Below are 25,867 nucleotides of genomic sequence, written 5' to 3' on the forward strand. Positions count from 1 at the left end.
AATTTGAAGACATAGAAAAAATTATTATTTTACAATATTAAGAGCATTGTGTGCTCCATTGAGTGGATTATTGTGGCATGTGTGTTTGTATTTTCACATCCAAACACTGACGAAACAGGTCTCTTCAAGCCAGAACGGAGCTGCAGTTTAACTTGTATCCTGTATGTGGCTGTCAGTCGGTTAGAGAAATTGCCCTGTCCATCTGGTATATGACCCTATCTTGAGAACATCATGTGTGTAGTCACATGCACGAGCTGATGCTTCAGACTCCTTTATGCCAGGACAGACCTGCAGTTTTACTTATGGCCTGTAAGTGGCTATTGTTAGGTTAGAAAAATTGCCTTGGCCTTCTGAGACTGTCAGCTCCTGAATAAAGATTTTTTTTTCGCATTAATTTATGATGTAGTGGAGGAACAACTGTGCTGTATGGTGTATTTATTTGTGTGATTTTTTATATGTTTGTTGGGGCAGAGGACAACTACTCTGTAATCAATCAAGGCAGATGGTGGCCCAGAATGGTTCACAGGCATTTGTATATTTATATTTCATTCGGGTCATATACACCTAGTTCGGAGATTTTTTGGGTATGTGTGTGTCGCACAGTTTGTCTAGAATTTTTCGGATAATTATACCAAGTGCACCAAGAGTGTATAGTATTTTGGTTGTGCATGCAAGTTGACAGTAGGGCAGTACATTGGCATATTTGTCACGATTTGCAGGCATTAGTTTTGAACCATTTGGAGCCGATGTAAGTGTGTCTTAAATGCTTGGGCCCAAACAGATGAAGGATGCAATACTATATGGCGGATCAGGTGTTGGTAAGGCCATATGCCTGTTTTACAGGAAGTTTCACCTGTTTAAGATGGGGTAGAGCATAAGCCTACCAAGAATTTCCCCGGATGATGGGGGTGTGAGTTGGTGATCCATAGTTTTAAAGGAAAACTCCATAAATGGTAAAAATTAATTTTTATTATATTATATATATTTTTTTAAAATAAAATAAACTATTTACAGAAGAATTATTAAATTTTTATTTTGGCAAATACAGAAATTACATTCTCCGAGTTGATGTGAATATTGTAGTAAACATTAAGTAAGGCCAATACATTCAGTATGTCCTGAGATGTGGTATTCTGGAAATTTAATTTTAATTTTCTTAAGCAAGAATATGTCCTCAAAAAAAATGCTGTTAAGATGGTAAGAATCACCAAGTCTTTTAGGAGGCAGTGGATGTTGGGGTTGTCGTGTCCTGCATTTGGCCTCGGCCCCCTTGTGCGAGTGCTGCATGCTCATCCCTGAAACCAAAATGGCTGCCCCGACACTGCACGGTAATTTTTCCTAATATCTATGCTTAAGCTAGTTATCCTGTAAGATGGTGATGCACCCGGCGCCAATAGATGGTGTCTGCTGCAGAATGTAAATAATTGGGATTCATTGTGGCATTACTCAGGGAAGGAGTGGGCTTCTGCTCGTGTTGGGAGCATCCCGAGTTTCAGAAATCAGAATGTTATCAGGACAGACAGATACATATTATAGAACATGCTGCAAAGGCTAAATCTGTAAATATTGACTGTAATGATAATGTAACCGACTTGTATATAAGCTTGGCTTGCACTATACAAGTCAGCTGAAATGTAGAATTCTGTGTGGTGATTTCTGCTCTATTCTGTTCCCTTCTTTTCTGTAGGGTGGCCTTTGGGATTATGCTGTAGCATCTCTTTTCCCCTATATTGATGTTCCCCTTGAGAACCCACTCGAGGATTATGCTTTAGGACATTTTCTCTATCCTCTTCCTTGTTGCCCTGCCTATCAAGAGAACAGGCTACAGTCTCTCTTTGCCTGACGGACTGCCTGCTTACAGGAGCTGTTTGATAGTGATGACTGGGAACATAGGACACTGTTGTCGGGACATGTCAGGATATAAGCCCACTACACAGTGGTCCAGTAATTCTAAAAAACTCGTAGTGTTTTTGTCTTACAAATATTTTAAATCCAGTTTTGACAAATACTGCAAACATTTCTGGCAGAACTGCTGCATACATTACAATACACTCATCAATCACTGTATTAGCATGACGTCGTACCGACCGAAGGCCATTAGCCCGGCCTCAGCCCACAGTACTGGCTCCTACTAGCGGAACGCACTCCTCGCCAAGTGTCCACCCAGATCAAACGAGCGGCGTAACCCAAGTACTCCCAGGGCCATACATAGTGTAGTGTTATTACTATCCGGCGACAGTGCACCAATTAATTAAACAGTACACTGATCAAGTCAAACCGAGTTAATCAATTGTGTTTAGGAATGTGCGTCGTAAGACATAAGTGCAACTCCCTTAAGGAAAGTGTGTTTAACGAATGCGTTTAACTTTCGTCTTGGCTCAGAGCCTCCAATTAAGAAATCCACAAAGTACCGGAACAATACCTGGAACAAATCCACAAGCACACGTAAAATCAGTGTGTTTTAGAGTTTAGTAACAGTCATTAACTTGACACACTTGTTTTCAAATATTAATTTTCAATATTTGTAATTAAAGAGCTAATCAATAATTATTAAAATAATTCATGCATGAATAATTAATTAAGAAAGGGCCATGTATGTTTAGAGATCAAGTATTAAAGTTTAAACCGAATAACAGTAAAGTTCTTTGTCGCTCGTAGCTTGGCTCACGGAGGAATTGTCCCTCCTCCGCACGCCAACCCCTCAGCAGTTCTGATCAGCTCGCGGCCAGGAGCGGACGTGCGCGTACCGTGGGGAGCCTTCAATCTTTGTCTCTATGATTCTTCACGACTGGTAACTATAATCATAACCAAAACCTTTTTCAACGCAACTCCCAACGCGACACTGGGTCGGTATTTTTTCCGGTGCAGGGATTAACCTGGCCGTCGCTACTTTCCTGTCTTAAGGCCGCCTTAAGTGTGCGAGGGAGATAATATTTTCTCGCGCGCGGTCAGTTGAAGTGGTTCATTTTTTCCTCGTAAAATAGCGTTGCATTCGGCCAGAAGAGCGTACGGTGTGTCATCATGTGGAAATCCCGTGAACTAGTAGGAAAACGGGATTCCACGGTGTGGGACGGAAGGGGGGGGGGGGGGGTAGTGGAGTGAAATAGAAAGACAAATGAAGGACGGCTGATAGGGTGGGATGAGTCAGCTGAAGCAGCCGAGGCAACTGCTTTGTGATGTGCTGAGAAGCTCAAGACAACACTGGACTATCACGCCCGTTTCATACAAACCAGACAGAGCGGATAGATCTTTTTTTTTCGTTTAAAGGAACGCCGATTTTATGCTTAACTGTTTCGGCATCCATTTTATAACCTTTACGCTTCGTGGATGTTACTGTTTGATACAACACCACTTCGTTTAAATAAAAACCGTTCAACAGTTCTGGTACATAAAATATTACAAAGTAAAATTTCACTCATATTTATTTTACATTTTACTGCAAGCGAAAAAAAAATGAACTTTAGATACAAGTCTACACTACATACCTAATAGTTTAGTATTGTCATCTGCCTGACAACTGCAGAACGAAACTTCTTATTTATACCTTTTTTAATACACTTGACGTTTCTGACTCGTGTTTTGTAACAAATATACCGTTGATTTGTAGAGAATAAAACACAACATAATTTGTTAATAGTTTGAGAATATACCATATATTCAATTCTGAAAAATCGGCGATCTCGGCACTTTTCGCATTACAAAATATCGGCTTTACCTCAAATTTTCTGCTCTTATCGCGCGAGGTGGCGTTAATACCAATGGCGCGTCCTGATAGCCTGGAACAGTTTTCCGCTCTGTATGGCCGGCGTTCCGGCACCCGAATTACTAGGTACTGGCTCAGGCAACTGAAGCTGAATTACTCCAGGAAATATTATCCTCATCAGTTTGCTAGTTTACCATTTTCTAAATGAAAATTTGTTAATTGTTTCTCCAAATTTCGTTTCGAAGTTTAAAAAAAAAACGCGAAGTCCGTGTTGTCTTACGTTTTGATTTTAAGAAAAGTCAAACAAGAATTTGTCTTTTTTTTCCCCGCAAAGGACCTAGATAATAGTTTCTATATTTTCTGTAAATCCAAATATCCATACTTAAATTTTAACTTTAAGTTAACTTTTATAAATGTATGTTGTGTATAATTAAGCTGCCTGTCGCTCAGTGGCTGTTCTGTAATTGAATCTACCGTTTATCTAAATATGATACAGAGACTATAACAGCTAATGAGCGACTGCCATCAACCCTAGCACACCGCGGCCTTCCAATAAAGATGCCCACGAAAGAGCCCATCGAAAATTAATATTGAAACATGTAATTAATTTGAGTGAAAAATTATGTTTTACGTAATATTTTTTTCGTTCATGTTAGGTAGCATTTTTTTCCATAGGCATTCATAGGTTCACTAACTTAACCAAAGTAAATTTACTCTTGGTTATTGAGCACTATATATATATATATATATATATAGACCTCCCTTGTCCAATGGTCCCTAATATTTCCTGTCTGCGAAAAGTCCTGTTTTGCCCATGTAGCTCTCATCGGTGAGGAAATGAGTTCAGGCCAACGTGGCCGGGACCGGATAATACGGGACCTGGAGGAAACGTTACGTAGGTAGGGGAAGCGGTAGGTAGTACCAACAATAATGCGATGATGTCCGTTTTCACGAGCTTCTTTTTATTCCGTAAAGAAATCCTGCCGCAGCCTGGACGGCACGTCGCGGAACGAGAATCTTCCACGCCGTGACCCGGACTCCCGGAAATAAGTCTCGTCCTCAAGATGCGACCCGAAACGACAGACAAGGTAACTCCGTAGCAGATCGTACCGGTTACAAAAGTTCCGTACTGATACACAGCGCGTACGAGGCCCGTCACGTAAGCGGAAAAGGTCCAGCAAATACACGTGCTGACCGAGAGGGTTCGGCGGTTCGAAGAGGCACATACACGGCCTATGACGTATACAGCTAAAGTCCCGAAAAGATACGTAAAACTGAGAAAAGTCTAGCGGTATAACGAATGCTGATGAAGAGCAGCTCGGCCGCAGAGGCAGTCCCGTGACGTTATCACTGACTAGTTAGTTAATAAAATAAGACGCATACCGAAATTTCGAGTAATAACATTTTTAAGATCCATCCTTACTCTTTAAATAATATTTTGCCGAAATCCAATTTATGTCATGGTATATACAGAATCTGCTCCGCCGCAAATGTCTCTTTTGCTGCTCGGAACCACATGTATCACGCACTCTTAAGCACAGCCACTTACGGACCTGGCAGACATCAGTCAAACAATCTTTCGTTAATGCAGCCGCGCAAACGCCTGCTGGCTTCACCGAGTTTTCCCTGAACAATTTTAGTGCTTCGATTCGCTAAGCGAATCGTAATTGCCTACTGTTAACATTCACGTACGGGTTTGGCCATCTCCAAGCAGCAACACTATTACTTCCCCCACGAAGGACTACCGTAGGGAGAGCTAATCAATTTTTATCACGAGTGTAGTGTAGTGTTATGTTTTTGCATTGCCGTCGCGCGGGTCCTCGCGTTCGAGACTCGGCGGGGTTCCTAACGGGAAGGCTGTTTTCTTCCGGAGAAACGTGTCCGGGAGGGCGCCAGGCTAACTCGGTGGTTAGCCACGAGGTGGGTCGTGAGGTATGAAGGCCCCTGCTTGGCCCACTAGGAAAGGCGGCGGTGGTCGTGATGTTAGGGATTCCTAATGCCTGCTGCACTACTGGCCCTACACAGCATAGGTGCTGATCCCTAACTGGATTGGGGAGGTTCACAAATAACATACATGGTTTTGCACTGTCGTTTACTTGTCGCGCACGGAGTGTGCGGAGTGGACGTTTAATTAACATTGGAAAATACACTTGCAGTTACAGTCACACGATTTCCCTACATAAAGTACACTATCATTAAACACTGGGCGCTCTGACGCACCATCACTTAAATTACGTCCTCACGCCAGTCAAGGTTGAGGGGCAGAGTTTGATTGGAGTCGGCCAATCCCATAATTTGTGAATGGCGACGCGTGGGCCCACCTGTGTGGACAGCGGCTCGCTATTAAATTAATTAAAGTCTTCGATTATATGTTGCCAGTGCCTGTGCACTTGGCAGTTAACTGAAAGTCTGGTATGGCGGGAGTCGGCCCGTGCCGTTTATTGCACTGCCCCGCGTAATGCGTGGTGCGGGGCGTGTTATGTTTACGCGGCTGGGATATGCCCTACACCGGAAAAGGACCGGGCGCGCACGGTGAGTAATTAAAAAAGGTTTTGAAGTTTGACTATAGTTACCAGAAGGAAGTTCAGTGAAGACAAAGGATGATGGCTCCCATGGGACGTGCGTCCGTCCTGGTCCACGAGTCGCACTGTACTGGAATCTGGCCCTGCGCGAGGGGAGGGGTGAGCATCATGTCGCGCCAGACTTTCTAAAGTTCCGTTATTCGTAAAATATTATATTAATAACAAAATGTAAGTGGTTCTAATTTCACACAATAAAAATTAATAATTAACTCAATATATATACGTTTTAGAAATTAGATGAAAAAAGTTTATATGAAATAAGTTTAAATAATCAGAGTCACACTGGAGACTGTTCGTCGCTTGGTGACTGCTCCAGTCGCGAATGATAAATGATAATTTGGGGCGGTTTTAATTAAGTCACATACTACGTTATTGAAATCAGGCTGAATCCGCAAGGGGAGCACTCACAACTGTTTTACTAAAAAACCACACGCGAGTGACCGGGGCACTCCTACGTCGCACTTCCCTTGCACGGGGTTGTTAATTAAAAGTGGCGTATCCTTTCATGTGTATTGAATTTACAATGTACGGGTCTCGGGTTGTCTTGCCGATTAAGTCATTGGCGTTGATTATACCTAAGTCCCGCGGCGCTCGCCTGACTCGGGTGGGCCATGGCTAGGGGTGCGTTCTGTTAGCGGGGTCGGATACTGGCGGTTGCAGGTCGGGCTTTAGGGTGGCCTTCGGTCGGACGACGTCAGCGTGTACCAATTTCCACCCAAGCGCTGATCGATCAGCGCGCCTGTAGAATCGTGTAACGCCTGTTCAATAATAAATACGTGTAACCACGTTTCACGAGAGTCCAATGTGTGTTTTCTTGTTTGTAGTTAAGCATCAGCCCCTTACGCTGTATAGGAAGTGCACCCGACCTCATTAGCATATAGTTTCACGTAACGCCAAGTCAAGCCACCGAGTCTAGGTGACATGCTGGGGCCGATCGATCCACTCACGGTTAGACGACAGAGCTAGCCTGGCGCCCTCCTGGAAAACACCCTTAATTTGCACGTACAGCTCCTTAGACTCGCCGTGGGAATCGCACCCGAAACCCCGGCTGATGGAAACGAAAGTTCATGGGTAGCGGGAGTCTGCCCGTGCTGTAAAGTAGACTACCCAGCGTAATGTCTCTTGCGGGGAGTTTAAAAATTAAGCGGCTGTATTAGGCCCTACACCGTAAAAAGACAGGGGACGCACGGGGATTTAACGTAACGAATAAAATAGGTTTGGGTTGCATGACTAAAATTACCAGAAGTACTGTTCATTGTGGACAAAGGATGATGGCTCGCCATGGAACGCACGTCCGCCCCAGTCCGCGAGTCGCTAGGTACTGGCATTTGCCCTTGGTGCGAGGAAGGTCTCAGCATTCTATAGCGCCAAAGTTGCTAAAGTTCCATTATTCGGACATTATTTGAATTATAAGCTGAAAACAGCTCTAAATTCACACATTAATTTAATTATTTATCTGATTGGTAAATACTCTTTAATAATTATGGTTATCAAATTTACGTAAATTAAGTTTAAATATTAAGAGTCACACCAGAGACTGTTCGTCCCTTGCTTACTGCTCCAGTGGCTAGTCACACATAAAAAACAGGGAGGTAATATTTACATTAACACAACACTATAATTAATTAAGTTCGAAAGCCGCAAAGGAGGCACTCACAAACTTATTAAGGTAAGTTCACACGTGAGTTACTCGGGCAATCCTGCTTCGCACATTCCTTGGGCGGGGGTATTAATTAATAGTGGAGTTACTATTAAATAGGTATTATTATTAATGAATTGGGGTCGAGGTGTTTAATTAATTAGATATGGCCCTTGATTCTACCTTGGCATCGAAGGCTCGCCTGACTAGGGTGAGCCATGGCTCAGGGTGAGTTCCGTTAGCGAGGTCGGATACTGGCGGTTGCAGGTCTGGCTTTGGGGTGGCCTTGGGCTGGACGACATCAACTTTAACCAAGCTTGGTATTGTGATAACATAGAGCTAGTTCAGATGCTACAACAGAATTTTGATCGCTAGTGCCTTGTTTTACTAAATAACTGTTTATCTTAATTTTTTCACTCGCAATTGCTTGTTGAACTGTGTTTCTCTGTAACTATATTGAATAATGCTGTTTTACATTGTTTTCGCCGCTGTTTGCTATTGAAAACTCTCTTTTGCAAAGTACACATTTGGCTTTGTAACTATTATCACTACATGTTAGCCACTTATAGTTATGTTCCCGTCGAACTAAATAGACGCACATCCATTTCTTTTTTCGCGGTGGCGAATCGAACATTTTTTCAACTCAACTTTACCCGATTTACTCAACTTTATCCGTTTTCAACTCAACACAATATCATCTTAAAAATAACAGACTTAGCGCGGACGAGTGATGCCACCTGTCGGAGTCTACATGATCTATTTGGTGGCCAGTGAACTGCGGAGTAAACAGAGCCTCGCAATGTCGCCATACATATAACAGGTGGTGCGGCGCAGGTGGGAAAATACTTTTTCAATTTTATGCAGGTGTGTGATGACGCCGTCCCCGCTACCTCTGACTATTTAGACATGATTTTTGCTCGGGTTCGTGATCTCAGGGAAGGTTCGGCCTTGTGGCCAGAGGTAGGGGTTAACGCAGTAGGGCCCCCCGAGCTGTTATGGCCACTCGGGATGCCTGAAGAATAACACAAAGTTTCTGAAAGATAGTTGGTGAATTTAATACAGCTTAGCCCAATACATGGTGCTGCCCGTTCTGGCCGTAATGGTTTGCCCGACGCGACTAGTCACACGCGCAGCTCACTTCCTCAGTGGCGGCTCGTGATTTTAATGCGCGTGAGGGGCGGACTTGTACACGTGATGCGATAGTTACAAAAATACACTCTGACATGGCGCACGATATCTTGACGAACAATACACTTCAGTATTATCTAACACTTAATAAACTGGGCTAGTGGCACGTAGGCCCGAGTCTCCGGCGACTCTACGTGATGTCTAGATATGTCCCAGGGACTGAATCGTTATTATGTTCGACGGCACGCGTCGCCTGCTGGCTGCCCCGTGCGGGCCAAAACTATGTAACCTGTAGGCTAGGTTGGGGCGTGAAGCGCCGACGTAAATTCACATAAACTCCCCACAGTACTTACGTATGACGTAGAACACTCATCTTGGAGCACTGATTTAATTAAATGGTAAATTGAGGCTGACCGCGGAACTGTACGTAAATGGTTGAAAAGATATTACACTATTGATAACTACATGTCGGTGAAAGCAAAGGTTGAAGGTTCCGCGTTGCGCGCAGGCTGCCGGCCTGGTTGAGCTCTCGAAGGACACTGCCTATATTGCCGCGCGCGACCCCCCTCCCCCGCCTGCTCTCCCGCGGAAACGTGTGAATTTCGCGGGAAACTGAACCGGCCAGGTTCGGGACAAAACGCACAGTGAGACATAATTTTGACAGGACTGAATTATTAATTAATGAAAAATAATGTTTAATATAACTCTGTGGAAAAATACAATTAAAATAATTTGTTGTAGTGCGGCGGAAGGATATGCCACACCCGGCCGGATCCTTCCACCGGCGCAGCACTCGTTGCATGACGTTTACCTTGTCGCACGCACTACCCTTTGCTGCGCGCACGAGCGCGTTCGGTGCACACATTTTTACGAGACGTTGATGAGGCATAGCAGTCTATGCGACATAGAGGAGCATTGGCGGTCGGCGTCAGTGAATTGAACTTTAAACAAGATACAGGAAATATCACACCCCGTCCTGTCTACTTACGGGATAATTCTTTTAATCACAGAATACGGGAAATCCCGTACAATACGGGACGGTTGGCAACCCTATGTTGTTCCTTTTTCACGTAAAATTATCGTCCGTTAAGCGACTGTATTGACAAACCCCCCCCCCTTTTTTTTGTATTATCACAATCATGGAGTTAAGAAGTTAGGGAGTAGGTGTGTGTAATCTCTGCTGTGTTAACAGTTGAAGTAAAAACAAAAAACGACCACGCCCCCTTGTGAGAGCAAAACATCACTGGTTGCAATGCATTTAAATGCAGAATACTGTATTTTGTTAATCCGATATTAGCTACCAACGGCGTGTATGTGCAAGTTTATCTTGTTAAGATTATGAAATGAAATATAATGTTGTGTTGCAAGACTGTAACGTGTGATTTTTTAGTAGAAATAAGGCAATAAATCCCGATATATGTAATGACGAAATGGGTTATAAAATTAATTTATTGCTTACTTAACAGCATTCAGGTAGGGTGCATTGATGTTATTTAGGCAGTATGTTGTGTCAATAACATTATAGTACCCTTGTTTACATTATTTGTGCTTAAAGAAGGTTTTTTTTCGTCATTTCATTTATCGGACTATTACAATGTTAAAGATATTAGCTTATTACCTACATGTTACTGTAAACGAAATGAACAAATTAACTGATATTTAAATTCTCGTCATAATTATTAGGCCTATGTGTATGGATGGATTAGCTGTCACGAGCCCACTCGCCTATATTAACTTGTACATGCTACAACTTTTGCATTTTATTTATATATTTATTTATTTATTGCAGTGGCCACGCAATAGTAAACATACCAGTAGTTTCTTCAGAGCTAAATTAGTCCTTTGCACGAATATTTCACTTTAGAAGCCAGTACTGTAAAGTAACAGTAATAACAGAGGGCACACATGCCTACCTGCAGCAATGTTGCAGTGATTACATTTGCAAATTTTTTTTTTTTTACTATAGCGATTCCAAGTGTTATATATTTATACTGTCTACGTTTTAATTATTTTTCATCCCACAATTTTAGCCTTGAATGTGTGCCTTAAGCTTCTTTGAGATCAGTGAGGATTATAAAATGCTAGTGAAGATATATTTAAATCGAAAATTATATTTTTGTATTTTTTGTTCTCATAGGGGGCAATATTTACCCACAATTTCCCTAATATTCATATCCATTCAACTATAGATTTGCAAAAATTAGTTCATAGAAATTTTTTCTAGGAAACCTAATTATTTTTGTCAAGATTTTTTCTTGGTTTCCCTTACTTGATGACACACATAAATACTATGTAGCAATAACCAATCAATACTTACTAAGACTGCATATAAATACAAAAAATACTTATGTTTCTGATTTGTAATAGGTAAAACAGTTATTCTTGAATGGAATAACAAGATCACTTGAAGCTCAAAAGGAAGAATGCATACATAGCTACTAGAAGTTTGACTGCAAAAATTTGTATTGACCCTTAAACAAAATTGTCTTCGTAAACATCTTTTGAACAGAATCACTAGTTTAAATTATATTCTTAGCAAAATAATTGAACCTTATACAAACATACTTATCAGAAACTGCTTTTGTCAAATAAACAATATGATTATTCAATGGGGACATGTCATGCATATGCTGATTCAAAGAGGAAAAAAATGTCTTTTCGTCTTACAAATACTTTGCACGTCCTTAGACAGGTATGTTATTCCACCTCTATCTTTCTGTGCAATTAATGAATTTTCAGCATTTCCCTCTGGCAACTGGTACATCTTAAATTGGTAATTGCTGAAAAACACTAAAAATATTTTACAGCATTTTTAATGTAGCTATACTAACCTAACCTACAATCTAGTGTTGTTACTAACCTAGCCTAATCAAACACTATGCACATTTGACTACTTCGAAAGAAATATTTTCGAAATTGATTTTTATTACTTTAATTACGGAAAAGTTACGCCGAGGGAATTTTAGAACAAAATGATACTAAACCACACTGCATAAAACTAAAAGTGAAATGTTTTACAGATTAAATCACTTCTCCTCATCCATTTCCTCACCATATTTTTTAAGTTAAGTCTTATAATCGTCGACGATAAAATTGGTACATTATTGGGCTTTGGTAAAAGCAAGCTGGTAGAACAGTGTTGCAAATTTAAAATAGGGTGAAATTATGCGAAATCAACTACAAAACAAGACGTACTGAAGTAAAAACTATAATTTATTAACAAATAACAAGACATTACATAAATGTATATAATTTGGACAACAAAAATCAATGGAAAATATATTATGGTTTCATGCAGATAACACAATCTATTTTATTTCATTTTTTTTATTTTTTTCAATCCACCTGCAGATCCCTACATGAGCCAACAGCTCAAGGGATATTGACCTTGTCACATTATAAACAAAAATTAAACATAGTTAAAATTGCAATAAAATAATTAAGTTTACAATTATAATGAATTTTGCTAATCTACACTTTCAACAAATAATCACAAATTTTATAATTTTCACAATTTACACAACACAACAAACAGTACATATTTTTCATTTAATATACTCTGAATCATTTGTAGGGTGTCCAATAATTATACAGCAAATTACATATTATTTATATTGTCATTACAAGGTGTTATTTCACCAGCTAAATAAATATTTTTTTTCCTTTTATGTATTCTCTAACAACTTTTTTGAATTCATTAAAATTTTGTAGTAATATAATTTCTTTAGGTAGTTTATTAAATAGTGTTATACCTCTTAAGTGTGGAATTTTGGTTTCAGTTTATAGTTATATCTTGTGATATATGGTCCAGTATGTTCAGATTCTACAAAATTATTTACAATTTTACAAATAAGAGCAACCTATAAATATATTACGAAAAAAAAGGGAATATATTCAACTCAGTAAATAAAGGTTTACATGAGGCTCTTGTATCAGCTAAACATATAATACATATGGCTTTTTTTTTGCAATCTAAAAATTTTAATACTATTACTACACTTACCCCATATTTCAATTACATATACCATGTGTGTGTGAAAAAGTGCAATGTATGCAGTTCGTACAAAATTTCTGTCTATAATTTGGCTAAGAATTCTGAGGGCGTAGCAAGCTTTACTTAATTTATGAATAGTTTGATTGATATGTTCATTCCATTTTAGTTTATCAAGAATTTAGTTGATTCAGTTTGACTTATCGCTTGATTCTGAAATTCAGATAATACTTGATCGAGCAGTCTTTTATTACCAAATTTAATAAATTTTGTTTTATTTATATTAAGTTTTAAATTATTTGCATCAAACCACTTATTCAAGTTAATTATTTCAAATTCAGTTTTATTTTTTAATTCCAATATTTTTCTGGAGTTATAAGAAGATTTGTCTCATCAGCAAAAGATACCTACTCGTCATAGGCGTACCCAGGTATTTTTTTCGGTGGGGGGGGGGGGGGGGTTCTTCCAGATATTTCTCGGGTAAGGGGGGGGGGGGGTTTGGGGAAGGGGGCTTCTGATTTTTAAAGAAAAAATCCATAAACACCAAAAAATAATTGTTTATAATAAACTTTTTTAAGCCTCCAAACTTTTTACAGAAGAATTCTTCTATTATTATTATTATTATTAGGCAAATTCAGTAACCACATTTTCCGGGTCGATGTGTATGTAGTAGTGGACATTCAGTAAGGCCAATCCATTCAGTCTGTCCTGAGATATGGTGTTCCGCAGATAGGATTTTAATCTTCTTAAGCAAGAAAATGTCCTCTCCAGAGTTGCCGTTGAGACGGGAATGGTTGCCAAGACTTTTCTTGGTGGGGGGGGGGGGGGTTTCGACCCCCAAACCCCCCCCCCCCCCCCTGGGTATGCCTATGCTACTCGTACAAAATTGTACTTACTACAGAGTCAGAATTTTTTCATTAGTTTTCCTTATCCCTATATTTACACATGAGTTATCCATCAAGTCAAATCTGTGTGGGATTGTACATACCGCCACTTTTGTGTTACATAATGAAGGTAATACATATTTCAATCTCAGATACACAGTTTTTGATTGTTTCTTTATTACGTAATTTCCACCTGCTACTATAACTATCTCATCTTCTTTCTTGAGACATGTCTTGTCTTCTCTTATTCCTTTCACCATTTCAATTATAGAAGCTCCTGGTTTGATATAAACTTACTTGTGAAATGTAATTCCCGTCTGCTTTTTCGCTAGCCTATTTGTACAACCATAAGCACAACACGAATTTTTTAATTCTTTCTTGAACACGTAATTTCCACCTGCTACTATAACTATTTCATCTTTCTTGAGACATGTCTTGTCTTCTCTTATTCATCTCACCACTTCAATAATAGAAGCTCCTGGTTTGATATAAACTTACTTGTGAAATGTAATTCCCGTCTGCTTTTTCGCTAGCCTATTCGTACAACCATAAGCACAACACGACATTGTTTTATTTCATTAAAAACACCATTTCAAACTTGTATTCGCCGTTTGTTTTGGTCGCATTAGTGGGCGTGTCCCAAAAAGCAAAATGACTTCAGCATCCACGCCAAACAACCACTCCCTAACTTCTTACCTCCATGATCACAATAGCGCTGCCCTTACTCTATGATCTAGCTTATTTTATCTATGTTTTGAGCCACTATTATCTATGCATCTATGATTTATTTTAGGTTATTATCAAACAAAGCGCGAACACTGCCAATGCGAATTTTGTAGTGAATAAGTTCTATTTATAAAAGTTTTTATTTCTATAATCACAGTTACAATGTCTGGTGAGCGAAATGCCGAGTCTTCCAATGATGAAAGGAAAGAGACAGCTTTAACACTTTATCCAGTATGTAGACTAATATGCTTTTGCAACTAGGGCGCGGCATATTTGTGATTCACCACCTGTTATGTACATGTAGTTAGGTACCAACTGAACGTAATATGTAATGTATTTAACGTATTATGTGCTCTGGGTAAAATTTCTATATAACGTATCCAAGTTTATCCCTCGATACTATGGTACATGATGCTTGTTTTAAGTTAGTACGTTAAAAGATCTTGCACTTAACAAAAACTTGTGATATAACAATAAATTATAATCTTTAGTTTGAAGAATAAAATGGTAAAACTATTTTGTTAAACTTATGACCGTTTTTATACCACAAGTTTTTTTGCCAGGATCTTTTGGTGTACTAAATTAAAACAGCATCCATTATGTATCCGCAGGATCAATGCATACAGGATCATGCCATCGGGATCAAGAGATTTATTTGAATTCATTATACGAAACGTTTACATGTGCTCCGTATAGTGTTAAAAATACATGCTATGTTATTAATGGTAAAGTGCAAAATAGTAACGGTAGAGGATAGGAGGAAAGTGGAACTTGCTATATGTGGTGCTGGTGAGATGAGTGGAAGCAGTTGTAAGTAGTATGGTAATGGAAGGGATCGGTGACCACTGGGTCCCGGTGGTGGAGATTGAAATGGAGCGGTGAGTAAATAAGGAGAAGAGGGATAAACTACTTAAAATGTGGGGTAGGGTGAGTAAAGTGGGAGTGTAGGCATACTTTAAGGTGGAGTATTGTAGATGGTTAAGATTGGGGGGACTTGACGAAAAAATAGGTTGCTCTGAGTGCAGATGGTGCAGTTTTTTGTACCTGAAAGGAGGTAGGGAAAGGGGGTGACTCTCCCTTCTGTGGGAGAGAGATAAGGTCTTTAAAAAGGAAACGTAGGAGGCTTAATGCAAGGACCAAGATGACAGGAGCGGAAGAATAAAGGCAAAGATGAAGGAGCTGGGTAAGGAACTGGGGAGGAAAACAAGAGAGACAAAGAATGCATACAGTGAAAGGCTAGCGGGAGAAGGTGGAAAAGGAAATGGGGCGGATCTTTACAGCTATATGCGAAGGGTAAAGGGAGAAGAAGGAACAGCAAGATAATACTTCGACACCACAGCTTTTTTAGAGTGTAAAGAAAAAAAAATTGGAAACATTGTTTTCACACACTACATACATCCCTAAATTTACTCCAAAGGGATGGTTTCGTAATTCCTACTAGTTTGTGGAAAAAAAAAAAATTTTAATCTTACATTACAATACACTGCTGCCGCCATTCATTGTTTACCCTCGATATATAGGAATATATGTTTTCCAAGTACCTAATTGAGATGTTCCAGAATCAACCCTGAAAGGAAGGTTTCCTAATTTTGACGTCGACCCAAGTGTCGACCCAGCTCTCACAGCCCGTTATGCCACGCCAACGCCTTCTCCTGTCCTGGGTTGCGTGTGCGACGATAGTGCTGTGCGGCTAGGGCGGGGGAGGGAAGAGAGGTTCACGCGCCAGTGGAAAATTAATGTAAATACTTATGAACCGGACAGGACAAATTGTTGTAAATATTTTTTAACATCCTTTACTGTAACGTGTTTATTTTATTATTTGAAGTGTAATGTGTAATAAGTTGTGATTGTTCACCGGGCGCCAAAGGCGTGGCTTCCGCCTGTGACCAATCAGCGTGTTCCGCGGGCTCGCGGGGAGGGGAGGGACGCGGGCGCTCGGTCGCGGGAGGCGGGGAGGCAGTCAGTCGGCCCCTGGGCGCTGGAGACAGCGGACGTGTCTGCAAGATCGCTCCAAGACGGTGAGAACGGGCGCAGTGTCTCGCTGGAGTTCAGGCCTTGCCGAGAGGAAATAATTCCTACCTTACAGTCCTGTTGTCATTTAGGCGAGTGTGTCACTGAGTCATTCAGTCACGGCTTGCAGTCAGTCACTTCTCTCGCGTGCGTGTTTTCTCCGGTGGTTTACGAGTCGCGAAGGTCTTTTTGCGGACTGGATTTTCGCCATTGTTTGTACGGTAATTTACGGGCCTTCCCGGGCACCGTGTTGTCTGGTCAGTCGTTCAGTCTAAGGGGCGAGTAATATAGAGTTCAAGTCTTAGCGACGCGGGTATTGCTCGTCACGAACGGGACGTCACATATTTTTCCCATACAGTATCAGTGCGCGGAACCGGGCTTCGCCCTACAGAATCAGTCACAGGCGGAAACGCAGCAGCCCCTTGTAAAGGGTTTGATTTACCGTTTATAAAGAACCTGGAAACTGTCTTCGAGTGTGTCAGTTGTTATCCTGGTGACTAAGTCTCTTGGCCACGTGGCCCGAACCCCTCTCTACCGAACACTGAGTAGCCGGCAAATTTACTATCATTCAGGGGCTAGTCGGCCAGGCGGCGACAATTTTTACTGGTTTGTGAAAAAAATAACAGTTTACAGTTTACGTTACAATATCTACATATTCATGCAATCGCTGACATTCATTGTTTATCCGTTTGGATTTTAAAATTTGTTTTGAGAACATTAGTCAATTTAGGAGTTGTAATAATGAAATTTGTTTAAATAATGACTGTATGCAATTGTAAGGAATTTTTTATGCTTATATTTCATGTTATTGTTTTATTAGAGTAATTAATTGTATTAAGAAATGTTTGTTTTGTTACATTGCATTGAACATAAGTACTATTTTGAGTCATGTTGTAACGAACAAGTCTAATGGGAGGCAAACATTTGAATAGAATTGTTAACGTTATTCATTTTCTGTGCATTGAAGTTGCTGACACATTGAATCTTGCTTTTCGGAATTTTTTGATAACTGCCATTGCATATTCAGTATTTGAAATGGCTGGTGTTTCATGTATCTCAGTTTATACTTGGATCCTGAATCCTGTGGTACATGATGCTTGCTATTTAATTTAGTATGTTGGAAGATCCTGCACATGAAAGAAATTGTGAAATAAGAAAAAAATTATGATTGTAGGTTGAAAAAAAAATCCTTTTTATTTGACTTACGATCATAATTCACTATTATATGACAAATATTTTTGTGTATGGGATCTTCCAACGTACTCAAAACAGCTAGCATTATGTATCACAGGATCAAGCCATCAGGATCATGCTATCAGCATTTTTTGACGTACTGAACTTACATAGCAAGCATCAAGTACTACATGATTAAGCCAACAGGATCATGCTATCATGATCTTTCGACATACTGAATTAAAACAACAAGCATCATGTACCACCGGATCAAGTGAACAGGATCATGCTATTATAATCAAGCCTTCAGGATTGAGGAATAAACTTCAGTATATTATATGAAACGAAAGAATTAGCGTATTTTTTAATTGTCCATAGTTGACTACAGTTGTGCTAAACAAACAGCTATAATGAATTGGCTGCCGCTGTGTCAAAACACAGATATTGCAATGTAAGCTTTAAACTGTTATTTTTCATGAACCAGTAGACGTACATTAAAATAAATATTAAATAACATTTTGAGGGTAAACCACCTAAAATTAAATTTAATAATTCACGTACTGCATTGTTTACATAATGTTTGGGCCTAACATTCTTATGTAGGCGCTACCAACATTTCTGAGTTACAAAATAATAATGTAATTGATATAAGATATATATTCATGTTCTCATAAGAATTGAAATAGCATAAACTTAATGTTTTATATTATTAGAAAGATTATTTAACCAGTTAATGAAATTCCCGGCTAAGTTGTTTACTAAATGTGTGTCTGCCATGATTTGGAACTAGCGCATCATTGTAGTTCAAGGTAAACTAGCCCTGAAAGCTTTTGGCTTTATTCTTCAGAGCTGCTGTTGACATGCTGAATAGTGAAATATAAACGTTTGCTGAACACTTGGGCGTCGTCGGAAATAATTATGCAATGAAGGAAGCGAATAGCTGTTAAGGAAAAGCAAAATATTGTTTGTTGATTTGTCACATTATTAATTAGTTGCATTACTAATTCATTGCATTGTATTTAATGCTACACAAGTGCAGTTGCCATTGTGTGTGAATAGGAATAAAAAGTCAAAAATTATTTTTGTTTTTATGGTTTGTGAAAGTGAAATATGGCACGGTTAATCTGCAAACTCTATAACCCACACTCGGATAATCATCAGGAATCTACTGTATTTGAATTCATTCAGCAAATCAAACTAATGCTAGTTCTGTACAACAACTTATTTGCACAACTGCGTAATAAACTAGACAGACAGATCAATTATAGCTAAATGCATTTTTTACAATGAGTGTGATATCCTAGTGTTAAAAATCTAATGCCTATCGTTTAACGCCTGCCGCACAATTCCTGCATTTCTTAGGCCATTGCATGATTACTACTATATTTTACGCAAACATTTACAAAAGTGTGTTTCTAAAATATTCCATTCATATATATTATATTCTTAAAACTTTTAAGTCAGTAATGGCGAGAATTAACATTTAGTTACAAATAGTCTTGAAATGCATATTTGAATGAACACCTACCCATAAACTGTTAATTTTAAATAGTGACCCTATATTAAAATGAAATTCCTAAGTAATACATTCTCCTGAAACATTCCCTAACTCACGCCAACAAAATTGAACAATTCGTTGAGCTGAGATCTGCGCTGCGGTCGTCTGCCCCTCCCATGAGGTACACGTAGTTGCAAATGTCGAAACTAGCCATATTAAAATGTTGCTAACTAGACCCAACCAACAATAATTAGTTAAATTTGCACCATGAATTATATATTAGGCCTATATTTATCTAGACTTTGCAGAAGAATCACACAACATGTAGTATAAAATAACACTAAAATAACATCATCACAAGGAAAACAAACACATCGAAAACTTACCAATTGTGGAGGCAGTATAAATTCTTGTCAGCAAGTTCTTCAGTGTGAAGATATGTGACTCACTGTGAATTTATTGTAGTATTCAAATAACTGTTAAATATCATAAAAATTGACACAGTAACATATTTTGAAAACCATCACCTCAAAAGAATCAACCTTATAAATTGTGCATTTACATTTACAAACAAATGAAAATTTTCTCTACACTCATCAGCATGGCCATTTAACTGTTCCTACATTTGAAAGCATGGGAGTAGTTAAGGCAAATGTTTTATTCGAGATACCAGACTGAATTTTTTTTTACCATAATAGGTTATTTTCAGACTAACAAATAAAGAAAACAAATACTTTAAAAGTTTGCACAAAAAAATAGTCAATAAAATTCAATAAAATCAATATGAATTCTAAAGTAGCTATCTTAAATTGGTGCGAATCAGATTGTGGTAGTTGCACTATGTTATCTTATTAATATGATTAACGTTCATATGTGTTATATAAATGTGGAGAATCAGTATGTCATAAACAAGAATCCAGGTTTGATATATAAAAATTCACAGGAAGAAATTGCTTGTAATACCACAATTCCCTACAGAGAAATAACAGAAGTATAAATTGTAGATGCTGAAAAAATGAGTACTATTATTTCACCTTTTTAAAAGAGCTGTTCAATGACATAATTACTGCTTTTCCAGGTTATTTTTGGTTCATAATTGATTTATGTGTAGGGTTTATTTAGTAAAAAGCAATTTTAAACCTTATTTAATTTTTTTTTTCTTTCAATGATTTGAACCCCACAATTTCCCTGTTGGTTAGAACTTAAAATTATTATTATGAATTTTCCCCACCATTAAGTTCCTTAGAATCCATTCAGAACTGAAAAACTTACTTTGCATGATATTGCATCAGTAATAGTACTAATTTTTTTCTTTTCTTCAGAAGTTGACCTAAACTTCTCAATCATCTTCTTTTCTGGTATTAGAGGAACCAATTATATCTTAAGTTAAATTATTACCAATCCTTTATAGTTATTTTATCAAATTATTGTTTCTAGGTGTATCTTTGATTATAAATAGAGCATTTTTGGAGTTTTATGGGATTTTACCTATCCCAAAAATGGTATATTTGGCATGTTTTATATGTCCCTGTATATTTTTTTCTGTTTTGATCATAAATTTGCACCACTCAGTTTTCCAGGCATTTGGGGAATGAGTGTGGAGGTCTCACCTGACTGCCTTCAGTGTTTCAGATTTTATTTTCAATAACTTATCATACAAACTCAGCAGGTAGATGGGTGTACCTTTGGCACACTTCTACTTGCACTTTAGGAAGAAGGGTGGTGCAGATGTACGTTTAAAACCCTGAAATATATTTGTGAGGTATTGAAAAATGAGTGCATTTTGCCATATGATTGAAAAGTGTTATCATTATGCAAAATACACAATATTCTGAAGATTATTATTATTTTTTTTTGGAAAGCCCTTAAACTCTACAATTGTAGTGAATTGTTTCCCTGGTAAAATTTAAAGATTTAAAATGAATTTTTAATTTTTGAAAGTAAGTAAAATTGTATTATTAAGTTATATATGATGTAAAATTTATTCAGAATGTTTTCCAACAAAAAGAATGCTATCTCTGAATATACAATAGTAATGTTTTACATTTTTATTTGTAGAAATGGCAGTTGGTGTTTGAAAAGTATGATGCTGATGGTGATGGAAGAATTTCAATTGTAGAATTTCGAGATGAAATCAGGAGTGAAACTTATCAACATGATTTACCATTGTGTGCTGTTAAACAAATATTGAAGAAAGCTGATGAAGATCAGAGTGGATACTTGACATATGAAGAATTTGAAAAAATGGTATGTTATTTTACTTGGAACAATGAAAGAATTTTATATCCCAAGTGTTCAGTTGGTATTTCTAGGTATTGTCAATTTTTTGTTACATTTTGTTGTAAAGATGAGTATAGCATTAGTTTGAATCCAACTTAAACGTGTTCACCTTTTTGATGAATAGCTGTCAGTATTCATTGCTAAACATTTAAAAATCTTTTTTCTAACATGAACTTGTTTAGGCCTAGAGCTGATCACCTCTTTGCATGTCATGTTCAATCCTTGTTTGTCACTTTATTTTCAGTTTGTCCATTCATATTTTTTGTAGTAATTCTGCGTGTGCTTCCGCCTAATATGTGGTATTGAATTTTACCATCATGAATTGTAAGGTTTTTATATGCTGGAATTTGTATAAGTTTAAGAAATATGTGAATTTTTGCAATTATGTTATATTGACTATAAAGGACAAATTATGTATTTGTAAATTTAACTTTTTAATTGCAGATCCACAGTGAAGAAGTTCAAGGATTGTTCACCAGATCCGTGAATAGCTACGTAAAGTATGCTGTTGTGCCTCGCCACCGGAGGCCTCAGGATGTTCCTGATGGCTCTGGTGTTTATGAGGAACAATATTCTTGCTACCCAGTTCGTTTGCTTATGATTATAGTATCAACTTTAGAGGTATTGTTGAAATTAATAATATTAATAACTTGTAAAGCTTAGAAGGAGTAATTATGAGGTTTTTAAGTTTATATGTATGTGTGTATGTGTATGTGTGTGTATGTGTGTGTGTGTGTATGTTGTATGTACACTAGAACCTCGATAATCCGAGCTGGATGGGACCGAGGCCAACTCGGATTATCAGAACCTCGGATTATTGGAAATACAAATAAAAACACGCAAAATCGATTTCTAATACATATGTTGAAGTTTTAATAAAAATCAAACATATTAAAAGGCAGAATAAAAATATATACATTATTATTATTTTTTAAATAATCTATTATTGTTTTTTGTTTTTTTAATGCTCCTCGCTTCTCAGCTGCTCGTGTGCTCCACTTCTTAAAAAAACATTACGTCATTTGGCGTGACGTCATCTTGCTGCTCCACGTATTCGAGTGCCTTTTCTAAGTGTAGAAACCCATCTGCATGGCTAATTTTTTTGTTGGTTTCTACTTCCTCTTGTTCGTCTTTTTCGGTGTACTCATCCAGGTTGTTGACCATTTCAATGATTTTCTCATCGGTCAATTCTTCAATTTCATTACTGTCTAACCATTTCTTAACCTCTTCAGCATTGAATTCCATTTTGCAGCCAGGGATTGCCACCATTAAATTCAATAGAGTCATATTATCACAGTCATCTTCAACTGTTTCTTCTTCTTCACTTTGTGAAACTCTCGGTTTTATAAGTTTTGACCAGGACTTCTGTATAGTTTCCTGTTTAATTTCTGACCACGCATCAACTAACCAATAGATAACGTCTTTTATATTAACTGTTTTTAGCATATCTACTAATGAAATTTCTTCTTCTTGCAAAATAAATGTCAGAAGCATGCGTCTGTACTTTTTCTTTATTGTCGCAATGACGCCTTGGTCCATAGGTTGAATGAGGCTAGTCACATTTGGGTGGCAGGAAAACAGTTTTAATTTCATCACTTGACAGCTCTTTTATGTTTGGATGGGATGGAGCGTTGTCACTAACCAACAGTGCTTTTCTCTGTAATTGTCGTTCTTTTAAAAAAGTTTCTACTGAAGGAACAAATTCCTCGAAGAACCAATTTTTAAAAATGGTCGAATTCATCCACGAGTTCTTTTGATTTTTGTATGCGACGGGTAGTGCGTTCATATTTACATTTTTAAAAGCTCTAGGTTTTTTTGACTTTCCTATCACCAAGGGACGAAGTTTATGTGTCCCAGAGGCATTGGAACATGGCAGAACAGTAATTCGTTCCTTGCTCTTTTTATGCCCAGGAGCGGAAATTTCATCTTTGGATGCTAGACTCTTGTCAGGTAGCATTTTAAAATTTAACTCAGTCTCGTCACAGTTATATAATTGATCATGTGTGTAGCCCCCTTCTTTGATCATGCTTTGAAAAGATTTGAACGTAGTTTTCAGCACTAGCAGCATCAGCTGAAAGCTTTTCTCCCGTGTTATGCAATTGCCGCACACCGTATCTTTTTTTCCATTTATTCAGCCATCCTATACTGGCATTAAAATTGCTTTCACCTTTTTGTAATTTATTACGAAAATACTGCGTTTTTTCTTGTAATACAGGGCCAGAAAGAGGGACACCTTTTTGCCGCTGTGCTAAAAACCATGAAAACAAAGCTTCACTTGATTTTTCGTACTCACTTTTTTTCATACGAGATTTTGATGTAGTAGCCTGAGAAAGATTTTTTTGAGTATGCCATTACTCCAATTTCTGTATGTTGCGCCTCCAGCCACCCACGGTAACAGCACTCACTCCTAACTCACGCGCAATGGTTTTAGCGGCTCACCTTTATCAACCCGCGTCAGCGCTTCTAATTTATCACTTAATGATATTTCAGTATGTTTTCTTTTACTCATACTGGTTTGTAATAGAACTGGGACGTAACTACATAGATGTGCTCATGGTGAAGAACTTATTAGGAACTAAAAATTGCCCTCTGGAGGGAACGCGGGGAAGTGACGAGGGGGCGGAGGGTCTAAGCCGACGGAGGAAAGGGTTCCCCCCCAATGTTCTAAAAATACGTAGATTCTTGCGACTTCTGACAGGGATGGGCCGCTACCTGCTATGTACAGTCACTTACCCAGCTCACCCCATCTGGCCTTCCTCAATGTAGCCCTGGCCGTCCCTACGTGTATGTGTGTTTGCAAAATTTGTATTTTTTTCTTTCTCATAACCCCCGAAACTGACTCGGATTATTGGGAACTCGGATTATCGGAGCTCGGATTATCGAGACCCTACTGTATATGTGTGTGTTTGTGTATATATATAAATAAAACATATTACTGCGGCCAGGGGCGCAACAACAGGGGGGGGGGGGGGGGGCAAGGGTATTTTGCCCCCCCTCTGAAACCTTGAAGTGGGGGCAAACGGGGCAAAGAAAGTGCTGTGTAATTAATTTTTAGATAATAAAACTGCTTAAATAGCACCATTTTTCACCTTGAAATACAAATTTTCCCGGGGGAGGACCCCCGGATCCCCCGCTTCAATAGGGGGGATCGATGATTCTTTATAAAAAGGTATATTGCCCCCCTTTGGAAATTTAGTTGTTGCGCCCCTGACTGCGGCTGTTATTTAGCATATATATGGGTCAAAATCACGGAAGTGAAGAATTTGAGTTGGAGAGAATTTTCTTAATTATATCTACAATAAATAGAAATTTTCTTCTTGTTTACAGAGTATTTTAATTTATAGAAATCTCCACATATAGAATCAGTTTAATTCAATACGTTGCTAGTTTAAGTTTATTTAGCCTAACATACCCTAAAATCATTTGGGGAATGCTTCCATAATTCATTGAGAGAAATTCAGGTGGCCAAGAAACAAATTAAAAACAATTGAATTTAATTAGTAACTATATTCTGAACACTACTTAGACACAATTTGCTTTAAGGATTATTATATGCTTTCCAACAAATTGGAAAAAAATTATTATTTCTATTTAATTGAAAGGTTGTCTGAGGAAAAATTTGTCATTTCGTGAATGCACCATAAAATATCAAAATGATTTTTATTGAATGTGTCAGATGGTGCTGCAAGAGGATTTCCGAAGTATTTTCAAATGGGTTGAGGGCGTTTAATTGTTTGTCTGGATTAATAATTTAATTAAATTCGTAAGTAAGTTTGAGTTTGATATATTAATAGCATACATCAATTCAGCATCATTACGAGAAGGCTGTTGTAGACAGTGTTTAGGTTAAAATTATATATTTTTGTCAATGTTATGATAAACAGTCAAGGTGACTAGTTTTACATTGTAACACAAAAAATCAAAGCCAGTAATGGTGGGAACATTCATTTCTGGAACAACCTCTAGTCCACGAGATGATCAAAATACAGTAAACTCAATCATTCTGTTTTTTGGGTTAGCTGTGCTTGAATTTAGTTGAATTATTAGTTTTTTGTGTGTTTTAAAGCTGTAAAAAAAAAGATGGCATTGCTCCGGCGCACGTCTTTGCTTAGCTGTTCTATATTCTTAACCACCCTGTTTGTCCAACCCTTCCATCACCTACCCCCTCAGCTGTCACATTTGTTACACTTTAAACCCCAGGGGGATGTCTCATGCCACTTTCTGCCTGTCCATCAGCCCGGAGAGTGACATGG

General features: G+C 38.3%; 1 protein-coding gene across 1 annotated transcript in view; it reads left to right on the forward strand.

The window, feature by feature from the left end:
• The first annotated feature begins 14,698 nt into the window (after window positions 1-14,698).
• The window catches only part of LOC134529742 (rhomboid-related protein 3), a 35,545-nt gene continuing 24,376 nt past the window's right edge, over window positions 14,699-25,867 (forward strand). Inside the window, exons 1-3 of the mRNA XM_063364135.1 lie at window positions 14,699-14,884; window positions 21,393-21,581; window positions 22,059-22,235. Of these exons, the coding sequence (XP_063220205.1) occupies window positions 14,816-14,884; window positions 21,393-21,581; window positions 22,059-22,235 (435 nt within the window). The 5' untranslated portion in view covers window positions 14,699-14,815. The remainder of the gene's footprint in view (window positions 14,885-21,392; window positions 21,582-22,058; window positions 22,236-25,867) is intronic.

This window comes from Bacillus rossius, chromosome 2 (genome assembly GCF_032445375.1).
Source record: "Bacillus rossius redtenbacheri isolate Brsri chromosome 2, Brsri_v3, whole genome shotgun sequence".
NCBI lineage: Eukaryota > Metazoa > Arthropoda > Insecta > Phasmatodea > Bacillidae > Bacillus > Bacillus rossius.